Below are 21,618 nucleotides of genomic sequence, written 5' to 3'. Positions count from 1 at the left end.
TGGGTAGTACAAAAGGAAAGAACATCCTCAAAAAGGTATGTGTACTACACATGTTCCAGAACCAAACCACAACATTAACGGTAACAAATTCTCTTGGTTACAGCTGGTGGGGTATAAATCAATAAATGTCCCTCCTCAGCGTTGACCCCATTTCTCCCTCTCTCGCCAGTCAATAATGGAATGCAGTGGTGCAGTACATAAATTTTCCCATCAATGTTGGGATAACGATGTACTATACCCCCCAAAATCCGAGCTTCAAAAAAGCAGTCTGCCTTTTGGCAGTGGGAGCATTTGTGTTGAGTGATGTGAACATGGCGCCTTTCTGCCTTTCTGGATCACAGATTAATCATCAGATTCACTCATTCATATATACATGACAATTGACAAGTGCCATTTCCATTTGGTGGTCCCAATTTTTATTCTTCTTTCCTTCACTTTTGTTTTCTTGTGTTCTCACACACCGAAAAGAAAGTTTATGCATATATAGTACTAATAACCACTCACTGCAACATTTAAGTACCCTATTAAATACTATTTCCATGTCTGTTTATTTTTTTTAGTACTGACTCACTGAGGAGTGGACCCAAACCCTTTACTAGACCCCTGGGTCTTGACTTTTCATTTATGTTTAATTTACTTGCTATGCTCTCAAAATTAGTATCGTTTATATATATACATCTACCTTAACTTTGTTGTGGTGCGGAATTGAAACACTAATCAAATTAAACCAACTAGTGTCACAATGGTCATACTTCACACACATAAAAGATTAACCTTTATGTGTAATCATAGTTTTTTTTAGTACTACTGACTCTGTTACAATGTAGTATTTGTTCATAGCTATTCTCTCAACTTACTGAAGCACAAAGAGTCAACAGTTGCCTCCACTGAGGCTCGAACCCACTCCCATCATCCATGTAAGAGTGTAAACCATAGAAGATTAACCTTTATGTGTAATCATAGTTGATTGACCTAGAAAAAAAATGTTGTTAGAGAAACACAAATTAATAAGTGTTTTTTTTTTGGGTGAAAGTGATTTTTATTCATAATAAAAACAATGTAAATGTTATGAGAACAAGACAATTTTATATTGAATTAGGTTTCAAATTATTATTTAAGACATATTTTAAATAATGCAGTTATAGAGGGGAAAATTATTATGTGGATCATAACAAAAAGTACATTATTTGTGTATTGGATGTATAATATACTTTTAATATTCAAATAATATACTTTTCCGGAATACAATATACATTTTTAATATACTAAAAGTACATTATTTGTGTACTGAGTGTATATTTCAAGTATTTGATAGTATGTACACACAATAATGATTGTTATAGAGAATGACAGATTTTATAACGTCCTAATACAATTATGGAGACATATTTATAAAGGTTTTGCCACCACCCTTGGACCAAGACTTTTCTCAATAAAATAGACCAGGTCCTATGACCACATCAAAATTAAAGGGTTTGTAATAAAATTTTTATTTATTAATGAGGATTAATAATATGTTAATTTGCATTGAGAATTGTGTTCTTATAATACTTTTTATATAAGTTTCACATTCTTAGTTAAGGAATATTTTAAATAATATAGTTATAAATGTTATATTTATAGAGAATGACCATTTTGGTTTTAATAATTTTTTTATTTCTTAAGAAGGAATAATAATATGTTAATTTGCATGGGGAGTTGTGGTGTTATACTCCGTAATACTTTTGATTTGATTTATAGAACCGCCACACAAAAGTGCAAGCTTAAAATCTTCTGATTATCAAATTAATCATTTGACTAATTTAGTTGGGCTTATCACAATGATGTCACATATTTTTAAAATACTCGGTACAATTATATATGTATTTTGAGTTATATTGAGTGTAAAATGGGCACCCATAAACTTCCCTTAAATTAATACATATAAACAATTATTATAAATAATTTAAATCAATTATAGTTAATCTAACTGAGTACATAAAATGTCACTGGGGGAATATTAAAGATGATGTGGCTGCTTGGTAATTTGACTAATTTCTGTTTTCTCCTTTTCCTAGAGAAGAAAATGATGATGACTACAAGCTAGCTAGTATTGCCTAAAAAATATCTATCTTACCTTATTTGTTTGTATGAAACAATAATGATTTTCTATATATGCCATTGATTGATATCATTGCAGAAAGTATTAGATATAATTATATATTTATTTGGCTATATTTGATATTATTAAGATAATACTAAATACTAACAATATTTTATTAAAAATATATAATCAATAAATTCTTGAAATCATGTTTAATACCCAAGCATCAAGCTATGGATTTTTTTTTATTTTTTTTTTGAATGGAGAGTAAAATCCATGATCACTATTTTAAGGACGTACACTAGATAAATCTAACGTTGTGACTCTAGAAATATTTTCTATTTCGTTAAATATATATTTTATTTTTGGGGTGATTCAACTACTATCTAATGGTATGAAACTCGCTTTTGTGTAATAGCCTACAACCCAGGAAATACAAATTTCAAGACTATGTGTGATGGGTGAAAGTGTCGAACTCAGTGCGAGAATCATGATCTATCCAATCGGTTGTTCTTTTTGTAAAGCGTAGAATATAAGTTTAACATAAAGAATTGGGCAATCTTATGAGATTGAGAAAGGCTTACGCGATATGGTATCTTCCAAATTATTGCATAATAATTAATGGAATACTTTTATTCACGCTTTTTAGATGCAGTTATATTTTGGTGGCGTGTGATGGGTATATAGATAGTGGTTGTGGAATAAGTTTCAGTTCTGCAAGTAACGTTTTGCACATATGCTGAAACCACCATGTTTGGTTCACCTCAACGAACATGGCATGAGATAGACGACTTTAATTATGCTGTCAACTAAAAGTGAATCAATCATGAAATGATATGTTTTTCTTTCCCAGGCCAACACAAATTCTATGCAACATCAAGCACCGCTCAAAAATTTAACCAAAATTTGTAACCATTTTTTTTAGTATTAGTACTACTGACTTGCTATTACTAAGACTCATACACACTCCCATCATCCATGTGAAAGTGTTTTTGGGGACACCGGGTGCCACTAGACTACAAGATCTTTAATTAAAAAACACTGTAATATCTCCTCATGACATTTTAAATGGTAGAGTTACTACATGTCATTTGAATACAAGATGCTTGGCAATGAAGTTGATTGATATGCAGCGCGATTGGTGTCTTATATGGTGAATTATTTGCGAAATGCGGTGCAATAATTATGCATTGTGGTTGGTGGCTTTGTGTGGTGATTGGTGTCTGGTGAATCATATGCTAAATGTGGTGTAATTGTGCAATGTCACCCTCAAAAAGGCGAAAGTACCTCACAATTATGCATTGTGGTTTTGTGGGGGTGAATCATTTGCGAGTTGCAATACATGCAAATGTAATTTATCAAGCCAAGGGGTATTTGGTTGAAGTTGGGAAACCAATTGAGTTACAATTAATTTAGTAATTATAAAATTTTAAGTTCAATTTATTTATTGATTTTCTTAATTTAAGCTTGTCAATCATGGACAATCTATGATGGTTTATCTAACTACACATGACCCTCTATTTAAACAATTTATGTCGACTTGAAATGAGTTGAATTTCGGGATAAACAAGGTGTTAATAATTTGTCTTTTATTTTTTTTAAAAAAACAGTTCTTAAATAATCATAACTTTTTCTCAAAAAAAAATAATAATCATAACTTGGACTAATCATAAGTCCATAAATCCTAATTGTTACACCCTGGGTCGTGGGCTGCGATGAGTTGTTTGTTTGGGCCGGCCTGTTAAATGGGGAATTTAAAAAAATAATAATAAATAAATAAATAAAAGGTTAACCGGGTCGGGTAAACCGCAACAGCAAGAAAGGGTATTTTTGTAAATTCGCGTCCATCTCCCCCGGCCCTGATAATCAAGATGATTCATGGCTCCTCGATATCTTCTCGCGGTCCGCAGCGCTTCTTCGTCTAATCGTCTTCTACGGTTGCTTTTTATCTAGCCCGTCTTCGACCCATATTTCGGAGTGAAATTAAATTATTTGGGTTCTGATTTATTGTTGCGATGAAGGGTGGGGGGTCATCAGAGACGAAGTTCTTGCAGGAATTGGTGTTGTACGCCGCCAGCGCCGCTCTGAGCTGCTTGGTGTTGTTTGTGGGGCTCCGACAGCTCGACCCGAACCGCGAAGCCGCCAAGAAAGCCCTCCAGCACAAGAAGGAAATCGCCAAGCGTCTTGGCCGTCCGCTTATTCAGACCAATCCCTATGAGGTCCATTCTCTTCAATTATTTCTCGTGCTTTATACTCAATTCCATTTTTATGCTATAATAATCCCCCCCCCTTCATGCTATTTATATGTAATTTGAGCAATCCAATTTTTACTCTAAACTAATTTTTTTATGAACTGTTGTTATCTGCCATTTGAATCTGCCAATATATTTCTATGAACTTTTGTTATCTGACACTTGAATCTGCCAATACTGTCAGTAAGTGGCAGAAATGCTTGAAGTTTTATTGTGTGGTGAATACATTTAATTCTGAATATGCTTTTTGAAAAGGAAGTTGAGATTCTATCAGTGGCGGAGCGGGTGTCAATATAATCCTGGCTCCGCCACTGCTCAAAGTTCAAGCCAAAGTGCAAAACCCAGGGTTTTTTAAAAAAGTTTATATGTTGACCACCATTATATATATTTTAGTGGGGCCAATTTTAAGATTTATCAAAATATATAAACATATAAGGAATAAACAACCAATTTTGAGTTGGGTCAATTGACCCCACTAGTTAACACATAGCTCTGCCACTGGATTCTATATTGTAATTAGCTGTAAAATTGGATTTCAGCAGGGAACAGAAGTGTTATTTTTGAACTTTGACATTGTTTAAGTGAGTTTTTGTGTGTTGCAAAAGGGGAGTGTAGGGCATTGGTATTTCTAAATGCTGAAATTTTGTTAGTGTTGTGAATGGTATTTGCTTGAATCATTAAAATTCCACTTTTGGTGAACATAATCTCATTTATATTCATTATGGTGAACATAATCTCATTTATATTCATTATGGTGAGAACATAATCATGCTCATAGTAAACTATGGTGCATTTCGATCAGAAGGGAGGAGGGGGGAGGTGGGGCGGAGACTGGACGCTGGGGGTTTGTATGTGTGTTAGAATACAGTGCTTTTTTTTTTTTTTGGGTTGGTTATGTCAGTGGAGAGAAAGTAACCAAGATTAATTTCCACTGGCATTTAGTTATAGAGAAGTTGTTTGAATAAGAGAGCATTGCAATTAATGTGTATTTGTATGTATAAAGTAGGAGCTCACTTATGAAAAGAGGTTGCTTAGCGCCTGACTGACTGAGAATCGCCTTGCTGAGGTGAGGCATAGGAAAATGAGAAAGTGCCTGTTTTATTGCACTTCTTCCCTGAAGCAATAACTGAATAAGTGAGAAATTATCTTTGTCATCTTATATTCTGCTCTGTAATAATTTAATGTGATATCTACCAACAGTTTAATTGTTGTAGTATTGTGTAATAGCATGGAAATATGGATTTATGGGATTACATTTATCCTCATAGCTGTCTCCGTAGGTTGAANGTCAGTGGAGAGAAAGTAACCAAGATTAATTTCCACTGGCATTTAGTTATAGAGAAGTTGTTTGAATAAGAGAGCATTGCAATTAATGTGTATTTGTATGTATAAAGTAGGAGCTCACTTATGAAAAGAGGTTGCTTAGCGCCTGACTGACTGAGAATCGCCTTGCTGAGGTGAGGCATAGGAAAATGAGAAAGTGCCTGTTTTATTGCACTTCTTCCCTGAAGCAATAACTGAATAAGTGAGAAATTATCTTTGTCATCTTATATTCTGCTCTGTAATAATTTAATGTGATATCTACCAACAGTTTAATTGTTGTAGTATTGTGTAATAGCATGGAAATATGGATTTATGGGATTACATTTATCCTCATAGCTGTCTCCGTAGGTTGAACAAGCAACCATTAGTACCAAGATATGCATAATCAACCATTAACATATTCTGAATCATATATGTAAGCTATTAAAAACAGTTTTGCTTACTTTTGCATTACTCTTATGCTTTTGTGTGAAAAAGTGCTTGTCTTTGTTCTTGAAGTGATGGAAACCTTGTTGCTCATTTTGCTCCAAAGAAGTTTTATGGTGGAATATGGCAAACTTAAGCTAGCATGCTATGAAGTTAGGTGGAGTGGTGGTCTAGAAGCTACATTGTGATTAGCTTAGGGTTGACTGGGTGCTATACTTCCTAATTTCTATATCCTCTGGCCGCCCTTCATTCAACTGCTCTGCTTAACTTAGGGTTGACTGGGTGCTATACTTCCTAATTTCTATATCCTCTGGCCGCCCTTCATTCAACTGCTCTGCTTAACTTAGGGTTGACTGGGTGCTATACTTCCTAATTTCTATATCCTCTTGCCGCCCTTCATTCAACTGCTCTGCTTAACTTAGGGTTGACTGGGTGCTATCATTCAACTGCTCTGCTTAACTTAGGGTTGACTGGGTGCTATACTTCCTAATTTCTATATCCTCTAGGGTTGACTGGGTGCTATACTTCCTAATTTCTATATCCTCTTGCCGTCCTTTATTCAACTGCTCTGCTTGAATTCTGTAAAATCTTTCTGTGCCCCAATAGACTGTATTCTTAGCAGCTAGAATATAGTGCCAGATTATTGCATGCTGAGCCCTACCATTTATATGCAAATTACTATTCATTTCATATTACATCTAAATTTTTGTAAAATTTCCTCTTCTTTTTGTGGGTCAACAGGATGTAATTGCATGTGATGTAATTAATCCTGATCATATTGATGTGGAGTTCAATTCTATTGGTGGACTGGAATCTATAAAACAAGCGTTGTATGAATTGGTGATTCTTCCTCTACGAAGACCAGAACTATTTTCTCACGGAAAACTTCTTGGTCCTCAAAAGGGTGTATTGCTATATGGACCACCTGGCACTGGCAAGACTATGCTTGCCAAAGCAATTGCAAAAGAATCAGGAGCTGTTTTCATCAATGTAAAGATTTCCAATCTTATGAGCAAGTGGTTTGGTGATGCTCAAAAACTAGGTGAGTTAGGCGTCATTTATGGATACTTCCGCGCTTATTTTCTCCCTCGTTCTTCTTTTAGGCCTGTTTCTTCCAGAATTATCAAGGGATTGGAGGGCTCTTTTTAAAGCTAGTTTTACTTTTACTTGCCCTATCACTCCTTGTTCATATGTTTTATCGTTTCCCTTTCTCATGTTAAACTTCCATTTTGTCAGCAAAATCTCTTGCTCACCTTTTGTATAGGGATGGGACACCAAAAGGCCTTCCTATCCTTTGCCCTTTTCTTTTTCTTTCTTTTCAACATTACGGCATCTGCCAGCCTTATTTCTCTATGCAATTTTGGAACTTTTGGTATGGTTTATAAGCTTGTACTATTTATATTTTGCTTGCTAGTTAATTAATTTCAGAATGTGGTGTTTCATGTCTTCCAACCTTTTTATAAAATTGATATACTCTTGCTTGGTTCCATTTTGTAGTGTCTGCTGTATTTAGCCTGGCATATAAACTCCAGCCAGCGATTATATTTATTGATGAGGTGGATAGTTTTTTGGGTCAACGTAAGACTACTGACCATGAAGCATTAACTAATATGAAGACTGAATTCATGGCTTTGTGGGATGGTTTCACCACTGACCGTAAGTTCTTCTTTCCTGAACTAGATATTATGTATTTTGTATTGTTTCAATTATGTGCTTGTTTGTTCTATCTTGTTTTAGAGATTATTGACTTCAAAAAGCATAAGTTAGGTTGAACATTTAAAAAAAGAAGAAAAAAAGGATTTTGAAGTAGACAAGAGGTAGAAAGCCTCTTTTCCAAGTCGCTCTGATGTTGAAGGCTTTTGTATTTTTTTTAAAGCATCTTTTTCAATATAGCTCCAGTTGGGTCAATTGGAGAACTGGTTGTCACATGATTTTAGTGTATTAAGGCTGGATTTACCACTTACGTGGTGATTAAAGTCTGTTTAGATGATGTGTCTAGGAGCGTTTTGTGGTCGTCTCTCTGTCACTGACGTTTCGTTATTCCTTTCACAGAGAACGCACGAGTGATGGTACTAGCTGCAACTAACCGTCCATCAGAGCTTGATGAAGCAATTCTTCGGCGTCTCCCCCAGGCATTTGAGATTGGGATCCCTGATCGCCGGGAGAGAGTAGAGATACTTAAGGTGATCCTCAGGGGTGAGAAGGTTGAGGAAAGCATTGACTACGACTATATAGCTGGTTTATGCGACGGATACACTGGTTCAGATCTTCTTGATCTCTGCAAGAAAGCTGCATATTTTCCCATCAGGGAACTTCTCAATGATGAGAAAAGTGGACGCCCATGTTCAGTAAGTACTTTCAGTCCCTTTTTATAATATTGAATGTATTCTTGCCTTGACATTGTATATTTGGGTAATTCTTGTTATTGGTATATATAACAATAAGAACTAACTGTCATGCTGATTGTTTCTCTTCTGCTTGCAATTTCCCGTGTTCTCATTATTCCTATAGTAAATCTTTGATCTTCGAGATTTAGAGGGATTGTGGGATTGATAGTTTCTTCCTCACTTACAGGAGCCGAGGCCATTATCACAAGGGGATTTGGAGAGAGTTATATCAACGTCAAAAAACACAAAAGTAGCTGCAAACGAATACAGCAGATTCAGTTCACAAACATCTGGATGGTCACGGCCGAGGGACCAAGACGATTATCAGGTTCAAGCTGCAATCAGCGAGCTCTCAAAGCTCGTCGTTTCACAAATCATAAACCTGCAGTCTGATTCTAACGACTCTTAAACCCCACCACCACATTGCATTCACCATACAACAGACGCCCTGTCGCCACGTTATTAATGTTGTGAAATTTTGTCTTGCTATTAGCTAAATGGGGTTTTTCCTAGGATTTTAGTCTAAACAGCAAACTTCTTTAGTCACCCACATTCAAAGTTGACAAGTTTAATGTTGCTTGATCCGTGATCATTATTAAGGTTGTGTAGTTTTTTGAAGAAAAAAAATGTAAGACTTAACTGTATGAAGTATGAGGATTTGACTTTGGGAGAGATTCTCTTTACAAATCCCTCATTAGAAATTTAAAAATAAATATGAGAAGATATTCTCTTATTATTCAACTACCAATTGATGTTTGTTAGACCATCTCTTTTGCACTTGGAAAAGATCACAGGACTGAAGTTAAAACTGAAAAATCAGTACTTTTCTTGATAGTGTTTTGAACTTTGTCATCATCGACAAATTTTGACAGATAAGCGAATCAAGTATAATCAAGTATACATCAACGTCAACCTAAATTAAACATTTGCACCGAGTAATTCAATGAGGTTTTAATTTGTTGTCTGCCCGACACAACTTTTGACACTGCATTTTATAATGATGTACTGACATGGGTAGTGAATGAAGTGAAAGCGATAATTTCAACCAAATGGCTCATTTTCAGCCTTTTCTGCTTGCAACACACAGGTGGTTGATTGTTCATTAATTGCCCATAATGGCTTTTGGTGCTTCTTATCATGCATTCATGGGGTTGTATCGAATTGCACAATTCATTTCTTTATACACAGCACAAGTCCACAATTACTGTTTCAGCTAACCTTTTAATGCTACAAAGCATTATAAAATTGCAACTAATTCACAGATTTGTTGACCTTATAGCCCAACCTCTCCCCTTCAAGGTTAATAAATTGGCCAAATTGTTAACTTAGTATTTGAGCTAATCAACTATGAATCATTCAGACTGATCAATTAAAGTCACACAGAAAGTTTAACCCCTCACGTGTGCAGGGTGAGGCAGATATTCAAACTCATGATCTTTGGCATGTGGTTGGCAGGGTTAACTCTGATACTAAATAGAGTACACTTATTCAAATAATGATTATGATTTTCCTCATCATAAAAACAAAAAAGGTTTTCAAAGATGAATAGAGTGAAATGTTGTTATATCATATTAATGGAGTCGAGACTTGAGAGCCTATGTGCATTATAACCGATTTTATTTCTAAAGTCTACCCCAGCCTAATCCCAAAGTAAATCTTTTCAATGCCGTGCCGGCGCTAGCCGTCTCCCGATGCATTTAAAACTCGCACTCTAATCCAATTCAATAACATCATCATCCGCCCTTCAACTATAATGATTCTTCAATTCTTTTCAACACCTTAAATCCACAAATTTCTCCTTTTCTTCGTTTAGCCTTCCTTGTATCATGTTTTTGCTCGTTTTCTTAATCATCGTCTCGTGTTTAATTTTACGTTTTGTATCAAATTCTTCTATCCTGCACATTGTTACGAAATGGGGTCGTGTTCTGGAGGAGAAATGCTACTTGTATCAATTCTATAGGGTACCGCAGTTCAACCAAAACATGCAGGAGAATCAACTGTACAGGGTTGTCTCAACTTATCTGAATTCCTTGCCGGGCGTTGAAGATTCCGATTTCACCGCCCTTTTCTCCGGCGGAAAGCCCAATGATATCAGCATTGTTCTGGATTCCAACCAGATTGTGGTTGACAAATTTCTCAGCTCCAGAGTCTACTGGATCAACGACGAAAATGAGAAAACCGGGTTGAAATCTCTGGTTTTGAAGATTCGGAGGAATGATAAGCGTCGGATTCTCCGTCCTTACCTTCAGCATATCCACTCTGTGTTTTATGAAATTGAGCAGACGAGGAAGGGTGTAAGACTGTATGTGAACGTCGGTAGGGAGCCGGAGAGGAATGGAAGGTGGATGTCAGTTCCGTTCACGCATCCGGCGACGATTGATACGGTGGTGATGGATTCGGATCTGAAGAACAGGGTGAAGTCCGATTTGGAAGGGTTTCTCAAGTCGAAGCAGTATTATCACCGGCTAGGCCGCGTCTGGAAACGGAGCTACCTGCTTTACGGTCCCTCCGGCACCGGAAAATCGACATTCGTCGCGGCAATGGCGAAGTTTCTTGGCTATGACGTTTACGATATCGATCTAGCTAAAGTCTCCGATGATTCTGATCTGAAGATGCTGCTGTTGCAAACCACGACCAAGTCACTGATCGTGATCGAAGATCTGGACCGTTGTTTGCTCGAAAAATCAACGGCGGTAACATTTTCCGGCATTCTCAACTTCATGGACGGAATATTCTCCTGCTGCGGCGAGGAACGTGTAATGGTATTCACGATGACCGGCAAGGATCAAATTGATCCGACGGTTATCCGGCCGGGAAGAGTAGATTTCCACATACACTTCCCGTTATGCGATTTCACTGCATTTAAAACCCTAGCCAGCAGCCATTTGGGGCTAAAAGATCACAAGCTTTTCCCTCACGTAGAAGAGGTTTTCCAAACCGGAGCGAGTTTGAGTCCGGGCGAGATTTCTGAAATCATGATATCGAACCGGACCTCCCCGAGCCGCGCTCTGAAAACTGTTATCTCAGCCTTGCAGACCCACGCTGAGGCTACCAGGAATGCAAGACGGTTGAGTGACAGTGAACCGGTTCGAACCGTGGAGGAGGGGGGCGAATCGGGAATCTTTTGCAAGGAAAATTTGAAAGAGATTCGAAAACTGTATGGACTCCTGAGAATCAAGAGCTCAAAAAAAGAGTCCTTTGATTCATCAGAGAAGGACAATTCCAATTCTTTACACGAGAGTTGACACCGGAATCTTTTGTATGCAAATGAAACTATTTCACTCTGGTCTGAAGCAAAGTCATTCGAGTGTAATTTTTTTAATTACTATTACAATATTGCATGTTATATTTCTTGTAAAATATTCGGGTACAATTAATTTATAATTTAATTAGTACAATTATGTTACAATATTGGTTGAATTGAAAGCAATAATAAATAAATTAATAAGTTAAAAGATGTGTGTGTGGTTGATTTACAATATAATGTGTCACCAGGTGCCATCATCACAGGGGGAGCAATCGGTTTCCTGGGCAATGTCGGTGATTTGTATTCCTGAATCATATATCATCCCGGTTTCCCAATCCGCCGGCAAAGCGTTACTTGCCCAATACCATTTGCCGTCAAACCCCGCCGTGACCACCAACCGGAACTGCAGCGGGCCGCTTGGAGCTGCGCTCGTCTCCCAAATAGCTCCCCCGCGGGTACTCCGCCTCATAAAACTCCAATTGGGAAACCCAACCTACACAAACAAATTAAAGGCTAAGATTTAGTCTAATGGTTACTGTCACGCCGGCGCGGAATACCAGAAATGTAAAGAATTGAAGGGAAACATATATTGGTTTACCGGAGCGACATCGACGGCGATGATTTCGGTTTGGCCACCTTGGTTCAAGAACGTGACTGCTAGATGACTTGGTCTTTGGCTTGACTCTTCTACCCGGATTGCCAAGTTATTACTTCCATGCTCACATGCCACCCTGCACAAATGTATATTAGCTTCCGATGACCTCTGACCAAAGGTAGCATGGAATGAGGAATCAAAAAGTTGAACTAATAGACAACTCCATCCAGTCAAACCCGTAAAACCATTGTCTACTTATAATCACAATGTTACAAGCTAAGTATTCTTAATCAGTTAACTATGAACAATATGATTTATTTCTTTGTCTTCTTTGTCATGTCCAAAATCATAATAAAGCAATATGTACACCTTTAAATAATGACTATTTTTGCCCAAAAATAAAATAAAAGAAATAAAAACGAAACCAACCTTTTATATTCGACATCAAGATTAGTGTTTACAAGTTGAAGGATGTTTTGATCATTGCCCATGTTAGCCATAGCCCGTAAAGTTCCAGTGCTGACCACAAAATCTGTTTCATTAGTACTGGTGACAAGATCAGTTACCATGACGATGGTCCCATGGTTGGTACAAAAATTTGGGTTCTTGCATCGTATCTGCAGATCAGAGATCATCGTTTAATTTGTAAGTTTTTAAACCGGCGGCAATACGATACTGAGACGAGGTTAGAGAGAAATTAATTAACCTGATAACAAGCACCGCAACGGGCTCCGTCTTTGTAAATTTTCACACCGGCGGCAGCAATATGGCCGCCGTTGAAACTCACAGCCATGGAGCCATAGCCGCAAGCGCCTGCAGACTGGAGAACAGAAGAGAGTTTGGATTGGTGGACGCAACGATCGCAAGCGGTGGTAGAGGAAAAGGTGAGGAGAAGGAATAAGCAGATGGAGATGATGATAATGATGGGTGCCATTCTGTCCTAATTTCTTGATTGAATCGGAGATGGACACAAATTAAAACGCCATATATGCAAAGGGCCGGGGGGATCTAGTTGAGTATACGCGAGGGATGAGCATCAAAATGAGGGTACAAGGAAGGCGGATTGGAGAGTCTGTGAGTTGCGTTGCGTCGCTTTGAGATTTCACAGCTGGAAATGCAGTGATGGACAGATCATATCGAGGACAGACAGAGAGAGAAACACACGACGCTGCATGTTGTCTTGCAACTTCATCGTATCCACTTCCTACGATTGTATTAGCTGGGGGATGCGACAAACCACAATAACCATTTTTGTAATAACCACTGTCCTTTTTCTTCCCTCCACAACCCCACCATTATCGCACGGAGTAAACATGCCTTATAATCCTAACTGATTATTTCAAACCAATAAATTAATATGTCACTCCTCTAAGTTAAACTTTGAAACATTATGATTATCAAGTTAATAAACAGACCAATTTAATTGGGGTTTCATTCACCTGAATTTTAAATCTCAGTTTCATGTTTAACCGACTTAAAACTCTCTACTCGAGATATCGTATTTTGGAGCAAACTCGATTTTATTTGTAAATTAAGAGTCAAATATTTGAATATTAATTCAATAATAATAACAATTTCATGTTGTATAATAATATTTTTATTTCATATAAAAATAAACAATAATTTAGCGGAACAATGAATATACAACTATAAATTTTGAATTAAATTAACATCCCATGTGCTATATATTATTTTAAGGCACCAAAAAATCATTAAAAATAAATGAATAAATAAAATATCAAATAAAAATCCTAGTCTAAAGCATACCTAGCGTTTTAGTCAATGCCATACGTGCAAGGCACTCTTGAATATGTCGCGTACATACAAATTAATTAAGAGTAAATTATATTAGTTAGTCTCACATAATCTTTATACTACAATTTCAATAATAGAGTTTTGAGGTTGTTCAGATAATACTTGTGAATTTTGCATTTTCATGAAATAAACACTTGGGCTGAGATAAATTGTGACATAATTATTATTGTTTCTAATGTAATCATATATACTTAAAAGATGTGCACTAGGTAAACTCTATCTTATGACCCTAGTCGGTAAAGGACAACAAGAAGGTAAAACAATCTAGATTGTTCATAGATAATTGACTCAAACCACGAAAGTCAATAACCTTGTGATTAATTACACTTAGTTAGGGTTGATAGATTAATTTAAATTATAAGAATTTTATTTATTTTATATTAAATTCTTTTAGTTTTGAAGAAGGATGAGATGAAGTTGAAACTAAAGAGAATGACCTCCATAATTGCATGCATGGGATTTTTTTATTAATTATTAATTTTTAAATTTATAACTTGAGAATTTTCGTTAGTTCCATGTAATGTGTCAAATAAAAAATTACCACTTAACCGGAAAAAAGAAACTTATTAAAAATTTAAAACAATTTAATTACAATATTTTTAAGAAGTATTTGTAGTTTTTTGGAGTTCAAAAGACATAATTATGAGATTAAGAAGTAGGGGTAACTCTAAGTCGTCTCCAGGCGAGCTAATAAATATGACTAACGATATAAATTTGTAATAACAAGATTATGAGTTCAAATTCCAATCATATTATGCATTTTCCTCATATGTTTTTTTTTTCATATAGTTAATATTACCAAATTCATACATTAATAACCGACACAACCACATACAATGCATCATCATTTGATATTATTTTCATTTATTACAAGTATTTACGTGTCAAAATGAAAAAAAAAAAAGAATTAAAATTTAAATAATATTATATGAAATAAACGCGCCATAACAAGCGCAAAGATATTTTCAGCTAAATAAAATAAAAAGCTAAAGTCAAAAACAAACGAAGCTCCGAATGCGAAAGAAAATGGAAGCATCGACAAAAATCAATGGGCCGATACCACCGGCGACGAGAAACGAGCGGGCCCAATTGCCCATTTGTCGTCCGTTGGCAAATTATTCTATGGACTTGGGTCCATAGTAGATTCGAATTTAAAATACACAATTTATATATTTAATATTTATAATTTATATACTGGATGTTCACAGTTAAATGTTTACAATTTACATACTGAATATTCACAATCTAAATGCTCACATATTCAGTATGTAAATTGTGGAGGACCATCTTGTCTGTTATGACAGTAAATTATTGTGTAGACTGTAGTCCACGCAACTAAATTATGGTGGGTCCACCTTGTCCATTCTGACGATAAATTATTGTGTGGATCACAGTCTAAAATGACGTCGCGAAATTTTATGAGTAAGAATAATAGATATTATGAGTTAGAATAATATACATTATGTGTTAGAATAATGAAATTTATGTAGTAAGATAATGTACATTATTATGTGTTAGGATAATGTACATTATGAGTTTGAATAATAAAACTTCTGATGTAAAATAATATACTTTATGTATTAGAATAATATATATTATGAATTATAAAAATGTATATAATAATGAATTGCCTGAAAAAAAAAACACAAAACGACTATCATTTTTAGATCGTAATAACTATACTTATCATTTCCCAAGTTGGATACCTCACACTACCTCACAGGAGAGTAGTGGCACGGTGGGGGCGAGTGTAGTTCCACCGACAGACATCAGTCAGATCCCGTCCGCCACGTGTCCATCTCGCAAACCAAGGGCCAGGATTAAATCATAACAGAACTCAGTGTTGTGAACGCAACATCTAAACCGCGTCCCATTATACCCGTATATATATACTCCAAATTCCGTCCCAGTCTGAGATCGCGTTTCTGGATACTCTCCATTCACCACAGATAGTAGACTGAGTGGAGCTCGCGGAGACGAAAATGGAGGTGTTCTACTACATGGTGTTCGGAGGCTTGGCGGCGGTGGTGGCAGCTCTCGAGCTCAGCAAGTCCAGCAAAGATCGAATCTCAACATCTCCGACTTTCAATGCTTTCAAGAACAATTACCTCGTCGTTTACTCGCTAATGATGGGTATGCATCACCTGCTTTTCCTTATAATTGTCGACATTATACTCTTAGATCTGCCTCTTTGGATCACTGCGCCCTTAGATCTGGCTGTTTGGACCACTATGCATACTTAGAAATGTACATTTCTTCTGAATTTCATCTATATATGTGCGTGATCTGATCTATGTTTGTTGCGATGTGTTGAAGTTTGGTAAAACTTGCTCCAACTTTGCTCAATTTGTGCTAGCAGCTCTAATTTAGGAAATGAGAGTGAGGATTAGTGTGTCAGCTCTTTGTTGTCGTTATTGAGCTCGGGAGTGTCCGAGTGTGCTATGGGTTGAAGTGTGATGATTGTTTCACTTAAGGATTTGTCTCAATTTTAGCTTCTCTAATGTCTGGCATATCACATGTTCAACTGTGTTCTATTGGATCTTGGACACTGTCATTATTATGTTGACTTGTGCTTCATTTATTGTGAGTGGTTATTAAATGAATTATAGCCTTCATTTGTCTAATTCTTAGTCATTTTGTTGCAACAGCTGGTGATTGGTTACAGGGTCCGTATGTTTACTACCTTTACACTACGTACGGCTATGGAAAGGGAGAGATTGGGCAACTCTTTATTGCTGGGTTTGGGTCGTCCATGTTGTTTGGCACAATAGTTGGATCTCTGGCTGACAAACAGTGAGCTACTCCTTCAATATACAGTATATATATAAATCCATGCTCATTTTGACATGATGAAATTTTGATTACATGCTTGTTCCATACTTTTCAGGGGTCGAAGGAGAGCTTGTGTGACTTACTGTATTACTTACATACTCAGCTGCATCACCAAGCATTCCCCACAATACAAAGTGTTGATGTTGGGACGTATCTTGGGTGGTATTGCCACATCTCTCCTCTTCTCATCATTTGAGTCTTGGCTGGTAGCAGAGCATTTTAAGGTACGGGTCTTTGGATATAATATAGCCCCTGAAATAAAAATAACTTGCTTTTAAGCTATATGTTTATACATTAATTGTATTATGAACTGATTCTATTGTGTCTTATGTAGACCTCATCTGATTTCTAGTTACAATTGCATAACTACTTTGAAGTAGATCTTTTTTTTTTTTTTTTTTTTTTTTTTTTAAAGGTTTGCATTAAGTCATGTAATTGGCAAATGGCTCCTTTATGGACTCTTTTATCAATGTGTAGTTCATAGTTTTTTGCTTAAAACATCTTGAATGCATTTAGGTTACTTCATAAGACAGAATCTTAGAAATTCTTTTTTTTTTTTTGAAAACAAGAAATTCTTTTTAAATAATTGTTTTTATATTCACTTGCCCTTTTTGATGGTTTCAGTGAAAAATGTGTCATCTAATGTGGAACTGTGCCAGACTGCCAGTTACTGTTTTCTGTTTGTCCTTTTGACATACTCCTGCCCTTTTAATTTACCTTCTTTTGTTGTAGCATTTAAACAGGTTTATCATAGTAATGTACTAATAACTTCTATTATTATATATTCTCTGTTAATTTGAAACTGGAACCCGAATTTAATATGAAGTATTCTGCTATGCAAACTTATTATGCCTGCCCTTTTAATTTAAATCTATTATTTGTTCATTTGAAACTGCAACCAGAATTTGATATGAAGTATTGTGCTAAACTACTATGCAAGCTTATTTGCCGGTTACTGGTTGTAACCTTTTGGTTTTTACTGTGTACAGAGAGGTTTTGATCAGCAGTGGCTTTCAATTACATTCTCCAAGGCAATATTTCTGGGAAATGGTCTTGTTGCCATTCTCTCTGGCTTGTTCGGAAATTTTCTGGTTGATACACTTAATCTTGGGCCTGTGTCGCCCTTTGATGCTGCTTCTTGTTTTCTTGCCATTGGAATGGCCATCATATTCTCATCATGGACTGAGAACTATGGAGATCCATCAGAAAACAAAGATTTATTGACTCAGTTCAAGTCTGCTGCTGTAGCCATTGCTTCAGGTAGGTTTATGGATACTGATTGGTCTAACCCACATCCATGTTTTTACCATTTACCCTCTTTTATTGCATATATTTTGCATGATTCTGCATTTTATTTCTTTTATTGTTTGGTTATTAGCTTGGGGCTCAGATGTTTTATATTTTATATGGATCAGATGAAAAGATTGCATTACTGGGTGCCATACAGTCCCTGTTTGAGGGTTCAATGTACACATTTGTGTTTCTCTGGACTCCTGCTCTTAGTCCGAATGATGAAGATATTCCTCATGGTTTTATCTTTGCAACTTTTATGTTGGCGTCAATGTTGGGAAGCTCATTTGCATCTCGCCTTATGACCCGTAACTCACTTAAGGTTGAGAGCTACATGCAAGTTGTATTTGTTATCTCCTCTGCAGCTCTCTTGCTACCAATTGTGACGAGTGTAAGTTTTGAGACAATGTAGTTGTTTGTTACCTCCTACTGTTTATATCCCCTAACTATTATATTTGAAACAGTTCTTCATAGCTCCTTCAAATGTGAAAGGGGGAGGCATTACATTTGCTGGCTGTATATTGCTTCTTGGGTTCTGTACATTTGAGGCTTGTGTGGGGATCTTCTGGCCATCCATAATGAAGATGAGATCCCAATATATTCCCGAAGAGGCAAGAAGTACCATAATGAACTTCTTCAGGATTCCTCTCAACATCTTTGTTTGCATCGTGCTGTACAATGTATGTCACAAAATCTCTTATTTTCATAGCTTTTGGATTTGCTGGTTGTTCTGGTTTCATTTGAAGGCACTTCTAACAATCATGGATTACATTTACAACTTCCCATATTCTGTTATGAAATTATCACTCTTCTAATGTGTTATTTCTATTCTGAAAGCACTGAATGTGCTTGCCATACATTAGTGCTGACCAATGTTTTTTTAATGTCAAAATGAAGGTCGCTGCATTCCCCATCAGTGTTATGTTCGGAATGTGTTCAATTTTCCTATTTGTAGCAGCCATCTTGCAAAGGCGTCTCTCAGTGATTGCAGAAAAGCCAAGTAAGTGGTTATGCTATGTTGGATACTATAAGCTTTTAGGATACATATTCCTCCACTGTAGTTTCTCAATGTTTATTGTGCCTAATGGCAGAGGCAGAAAACTGGACGGCCTTGAAGGAAAGGGATACAGAGGCTGATCCACTCAATGCTCCTTGATACAAGAATGCTTTAAGAAGACGTAGGTAAAAATTCTTAGGCCATAGTTGAGTTGAAGGAATCATCGCCCAATAGTCACTCTCCCGATTCAAAGGAGAATTTGCCCTGATTCATTGAAGCACGCAGAAAGGCGCCGCTGCTACAAATCTACAATTGTTCACACACAGCATAACATGTGGGCTTTTGTTCATTCATTTGGCTGTTGCTCTATTAATACTTGTATTGTTGCTTGTGTAATTCTTTTTCGTTCCCTAATCCGGCCTCACATCTACTGTCTAATAGAGACACTACTTTTATACGCAACGAAGTAGTATATTGTTTTTTTTTTTTTTGCCTATGTTTTCAACTATATAATATTATTGATGTACTAAGTAGCAAACTTTTTAGTTTTCATTCTTTATAATATCATGACAGTTGAAAAATAGATGCCCTGGTTTTATCATCTTGTGAATTTCTGTAATAGCAGTTATTCTTAAGGACCACGGGTTTCAACGAAGAATATTATTGTATTGTGCATTACGCTGGTTTTCTCATTGGTAAGATTAGTCTTGCTAAGTCTAAAGTTATAATGTGTTAAATTGTGTAATCAAACTTATTGGTCATTGCTATATATGATCTCATCTAAATTTCATAAGAGATTCTGAAAGAATTACTTGAAAGAGGGTAATTTGATCATTTTGATGTTTGATAAGGTTCACAAGGAATCGAAAAGAGGCTAAAGTGAAAGCTATTCGTGAGGGCATGTGGTATCGTTAAAGTGTTGACTTAATATTAATGACTTGGCTTGATTAACTTCTTTGGCCTTCTTTTTTTTGGGTGATTTCAGATTTGTAGGCTTGTGGTCTTCATAGATCTTGCATTCCCTGATGGATTTTTTTTTTCTTTCTAATTTGCAGTCCCAATCAAGAAAACTAGTCAGAAAATTAAATAATTAAACCATTGATTATTATAGACGTAGGTGTGTATGTGTACACAAACACACATCCAGGATTACAGGTTGGGCTTAATTGAGGGTAGCTGAATTGGTGATAGTGAAAGTGGTATCCTAGGCAAGCATAAGTGTTTGATCATTTGAGTTCAAGTCATAACTAAAAGCACTAGGGTGAGCTAAGGGTTCAAATTTCACCTCAAACATCAGTGGAGTTGGGTTCTCCAAGTTGGAGTAAAGTTTGAGTTGCTCATCTCTCTATGTGTATAGTAAGACGGGAGACTAATTGAAAGGATAGGATGCTTGTGTGACTTGTAATTTACCACTTTCAGAGATCTAGGGGTTGTATCTTACGGGTTAAGATTAGTCTGGCATAAACTAAAAAATTATGTATAAAAAAAAATTACATTGAAAGCGTGTCGAGCAGAAGAAGACAAGCCAAAGAATCTGCAGGTGAACCATTCAATCCACCGTAGAATATGTGCATGTGGGTGTTTGGGAAATATTTGTCGTGTGGTGTAAAGCTTGTTGAAGAATGGGTCACCACTAATTTAATTAATTACTCCATAATACAACTTGAGTCCATAACATACATTTCAACATTTTTGTAAGTCATATATCTTCAACACGCAAATACTACGCAATACTACATAGACGGACCCCTGATTTTGCAATTTGCAACTAACTCTTAAACCTGCACCTTTAAATTCTCATCCAGTTGAATCATTTTCCTAGTCTGAGATTTGATTCAACCACAATAAGAACATATATACCTGACGCCTACAAATAAATATTATACATTGAAAGTATTTAATCTTACGAGAGCACCACTATCGAATTATTGATAGATCCACCTTCTATTATTGTATCATGTACCCCAATCATGTTGGTTTGATATTTAAATATATGTATTAAAGAATGTGTTTCATCCCAACTAAAAAATTAAATTAGTAATTGAATAATGTTAGTTTTTGGCCAACATATGTTAGATAAATTTCGGATAAGAGGAGAAAACAGGAGAGGAAATGAGATCTTCAGGCGTGATATCACTTTCCTATAAGCTTTTAATCTTTCCTCTTCAAAAGCAACGAGGTATCAAGATTAAATCTTATGGGATACAAGAAGATGAAAACAAAGTTCTTAGGTTGCTTTGATAAGAACTTACTGGAGAATTATTGAACTGTGATATATCAAGATATCATGCAAAATAATTGCGTACTTGATCATGCAAAATAACTGTTAGGAGCAGTTATTGGAAGTTTATACCAGTTTAAAAACTGACTT

The 21,618-nt window shown here is 36.1% G+C and overlaps 4 protein-coding genes across 4 annotated transcripts; 3 read left to right on the top strand and 1 right to left on the bottom strand.

Annotated features, from left to right (window-relative positions):
* Positions 1 to 3,965: 3,965 nt before the first annotated feature.
* Positions 3,966 to 9,219, top strand: LOC116019638 (ATPase family AAA domain-containing protein 1). Its single transcript, XM_031259914.1, has 5 exons — positions 3,966 to 4,302; positions 6,826 to 7,126; positions 7,582 to 7,740; positions 8,137 to 8,432; positions 8,659 to 9,219. The coding sequence occupies exons 1-5, from the start codon at positions 4,099 to 4,101 to the stop codon at positions 8,878 to 8,880; spliced, it is 1,182 nt and encodes a 393-aa protein (XP_031115774.1). The 5' UTR covers positions 3,966 to 4,098; the 3' UTR covers positions 8,881 to 9,219.
* Positions 9,220 to 9,984: 765 nt separating this feature from the next.
* LOC116019637 (AAA-ATPase At2g46620-like) lies at positions 9,985 to 11,926 on the top strand. The gene has a single exon (XM_031259913.1). It carries the CDS (start codon positions 10,298 to 10,300, stop codon positions 11,714 to 11,716), a length of 1,419 nt encoding a protein of 472 aa, XP_031115773.1. The 5' UTR covers positions 9,985 to 10,297; the 3' UTR covers positions 11,717 to 11,926.
* LOC116019640 (expansin-like A1) lies at positions 11,820 to 13,509 on the bottom strand. The gene is made up of 4 exons (XM_031259915.1): positions 13,020 to 13,509; positions 12,743 to 12,930; positions 12,317 to 12,449; positions 11,820 to 12,211 (listed from the first exon to the last, which is right to left on the bottom strand). Exons 1-4 carry the CDS (start codon positions 13,245 to 13,247, stop codon positions 11,960 to 11,962), a joined length of 801 nt encoding a protein of 266 aa, XP_031115775.1. The 5' UTR covers positions 13,248 to 13,509; the 3' UTR covers positions 11,820 to 11,959.
* A 2,526-nt stretch (positions 13,510 to 16,035) lies between these two features.
* LOC116020829 (molybdate-anion transporter) lies at positions 16,036 to 19,857 on the top strand. The gene is made up of 8 exons (XM_031261380.1): positions 16,036 to 16,261; positions 16,777 to 16,921; positions 17,016 to 17,184; positions 17,950 to 18,220; positions 18,376 to 18,641; positions 18,715 to 18,930; positions 19,148 to 19,250; positions 19,342 to 19,857. Exons 1-8 carry the CDS (start codon positions 16,111 to 16,113, stop codon positions 19,404 to 19,406), a joined length of 1,386 nt encoding a protein of 461 aa, XP_031117240.1. The 5' UTR covers positions 16,036 to 16,110; the 3' UTR covers positions 19,407 to 19,857.
* The last annotated feature ends 1,761 nt before the right edge of the window (positions 19,858 to 21,618 follow it).

Source organism: Ipomoea triloba, chromosome 5, assembly GCF_003576645.1.
Source record: "Ipomoea triloba cultivar NCNSP0323 chromosome 5, ASM357664v1".
NCBI lineage: Eukaryota > Viridiplantae > Streptophyta > Magnoliopsida > Solanales > Convolvulaceae > Ipomoea > Ipomoea triloba.
The sequence above is the reverse complement of the archived record's forward strand: the minus strand, read 5'-3'. Positions and strand labels throughout refer to the sequence as shown.

Coding starts and splice junctions, on each gene's coding strand:
- LOC116019640 (XM_031259915.1), bottom strand. CDS start 13,247: ATGGCACCCATCATTATCATCATCTCCATCTGCTTATTCCTTCTCCTC. Junction 12,931..13,019: donor GTTGCGGTGCTTGTTATCAG/GTTAATTAATTT, acceptor TCTGATCTGCAG/ATACGATGCAAGAACCCAAA. Junction 12,212..12,316: donor TCGCCGTCGATGTCGCTCCG/GTAAACCAATAT, acceptor TTGTTTGTGTAG/GTTGGGTTTCCCAATTGGAG.
- LOC116020829 (XM_031261380.1), top strand. CDS start 16,111: ATGGAGGTGTTCTACTACATGGTGTTCGGAGGCTTGGCGGCGGTGGTG. Junction 18,642..18,714: donor TGCTACCAATTGTGACGAGT/GTAAGTTTTGAG, acceptor TATTTGAAACAG/TTCTTCATAGCTCCTTCAAA. Junction 18,931..19,147: donor TTTGCATCGTGCTGTACAAT/GTATGTCACAAA, acceptor GTCAAAATGAAG/GTCGCTGCATTCCCCATCAG.
- LOC116019638 (XM_031259914.1), top strand. CDS start 4,099: ATGAAGGGTGGGGGGTCATCAGAGACGAAGTTCTTGCAGGAATTGGTG. Junction 7,741..8,136: donor GGATGGTTTCACCACTGACC/GTAAGTTCTTCT, acceptor TTCCTTTCACAG/AGAACGCACGAGTGATGGTA. Junction 8,433..8,658: donor AAAGTGGACGCCCATGTTCA/GTAAGTACTTTC, acceptor CCTCACTTACAG/GAGCCGAGGCCATTATCACA.
- LOC116019637 (XM_031259913.1), top strand. CDS start 10,298: ATGTTTTTGCTCGTTTTCTTAATCATCGTCTCGTGTTTAATTTTACGT.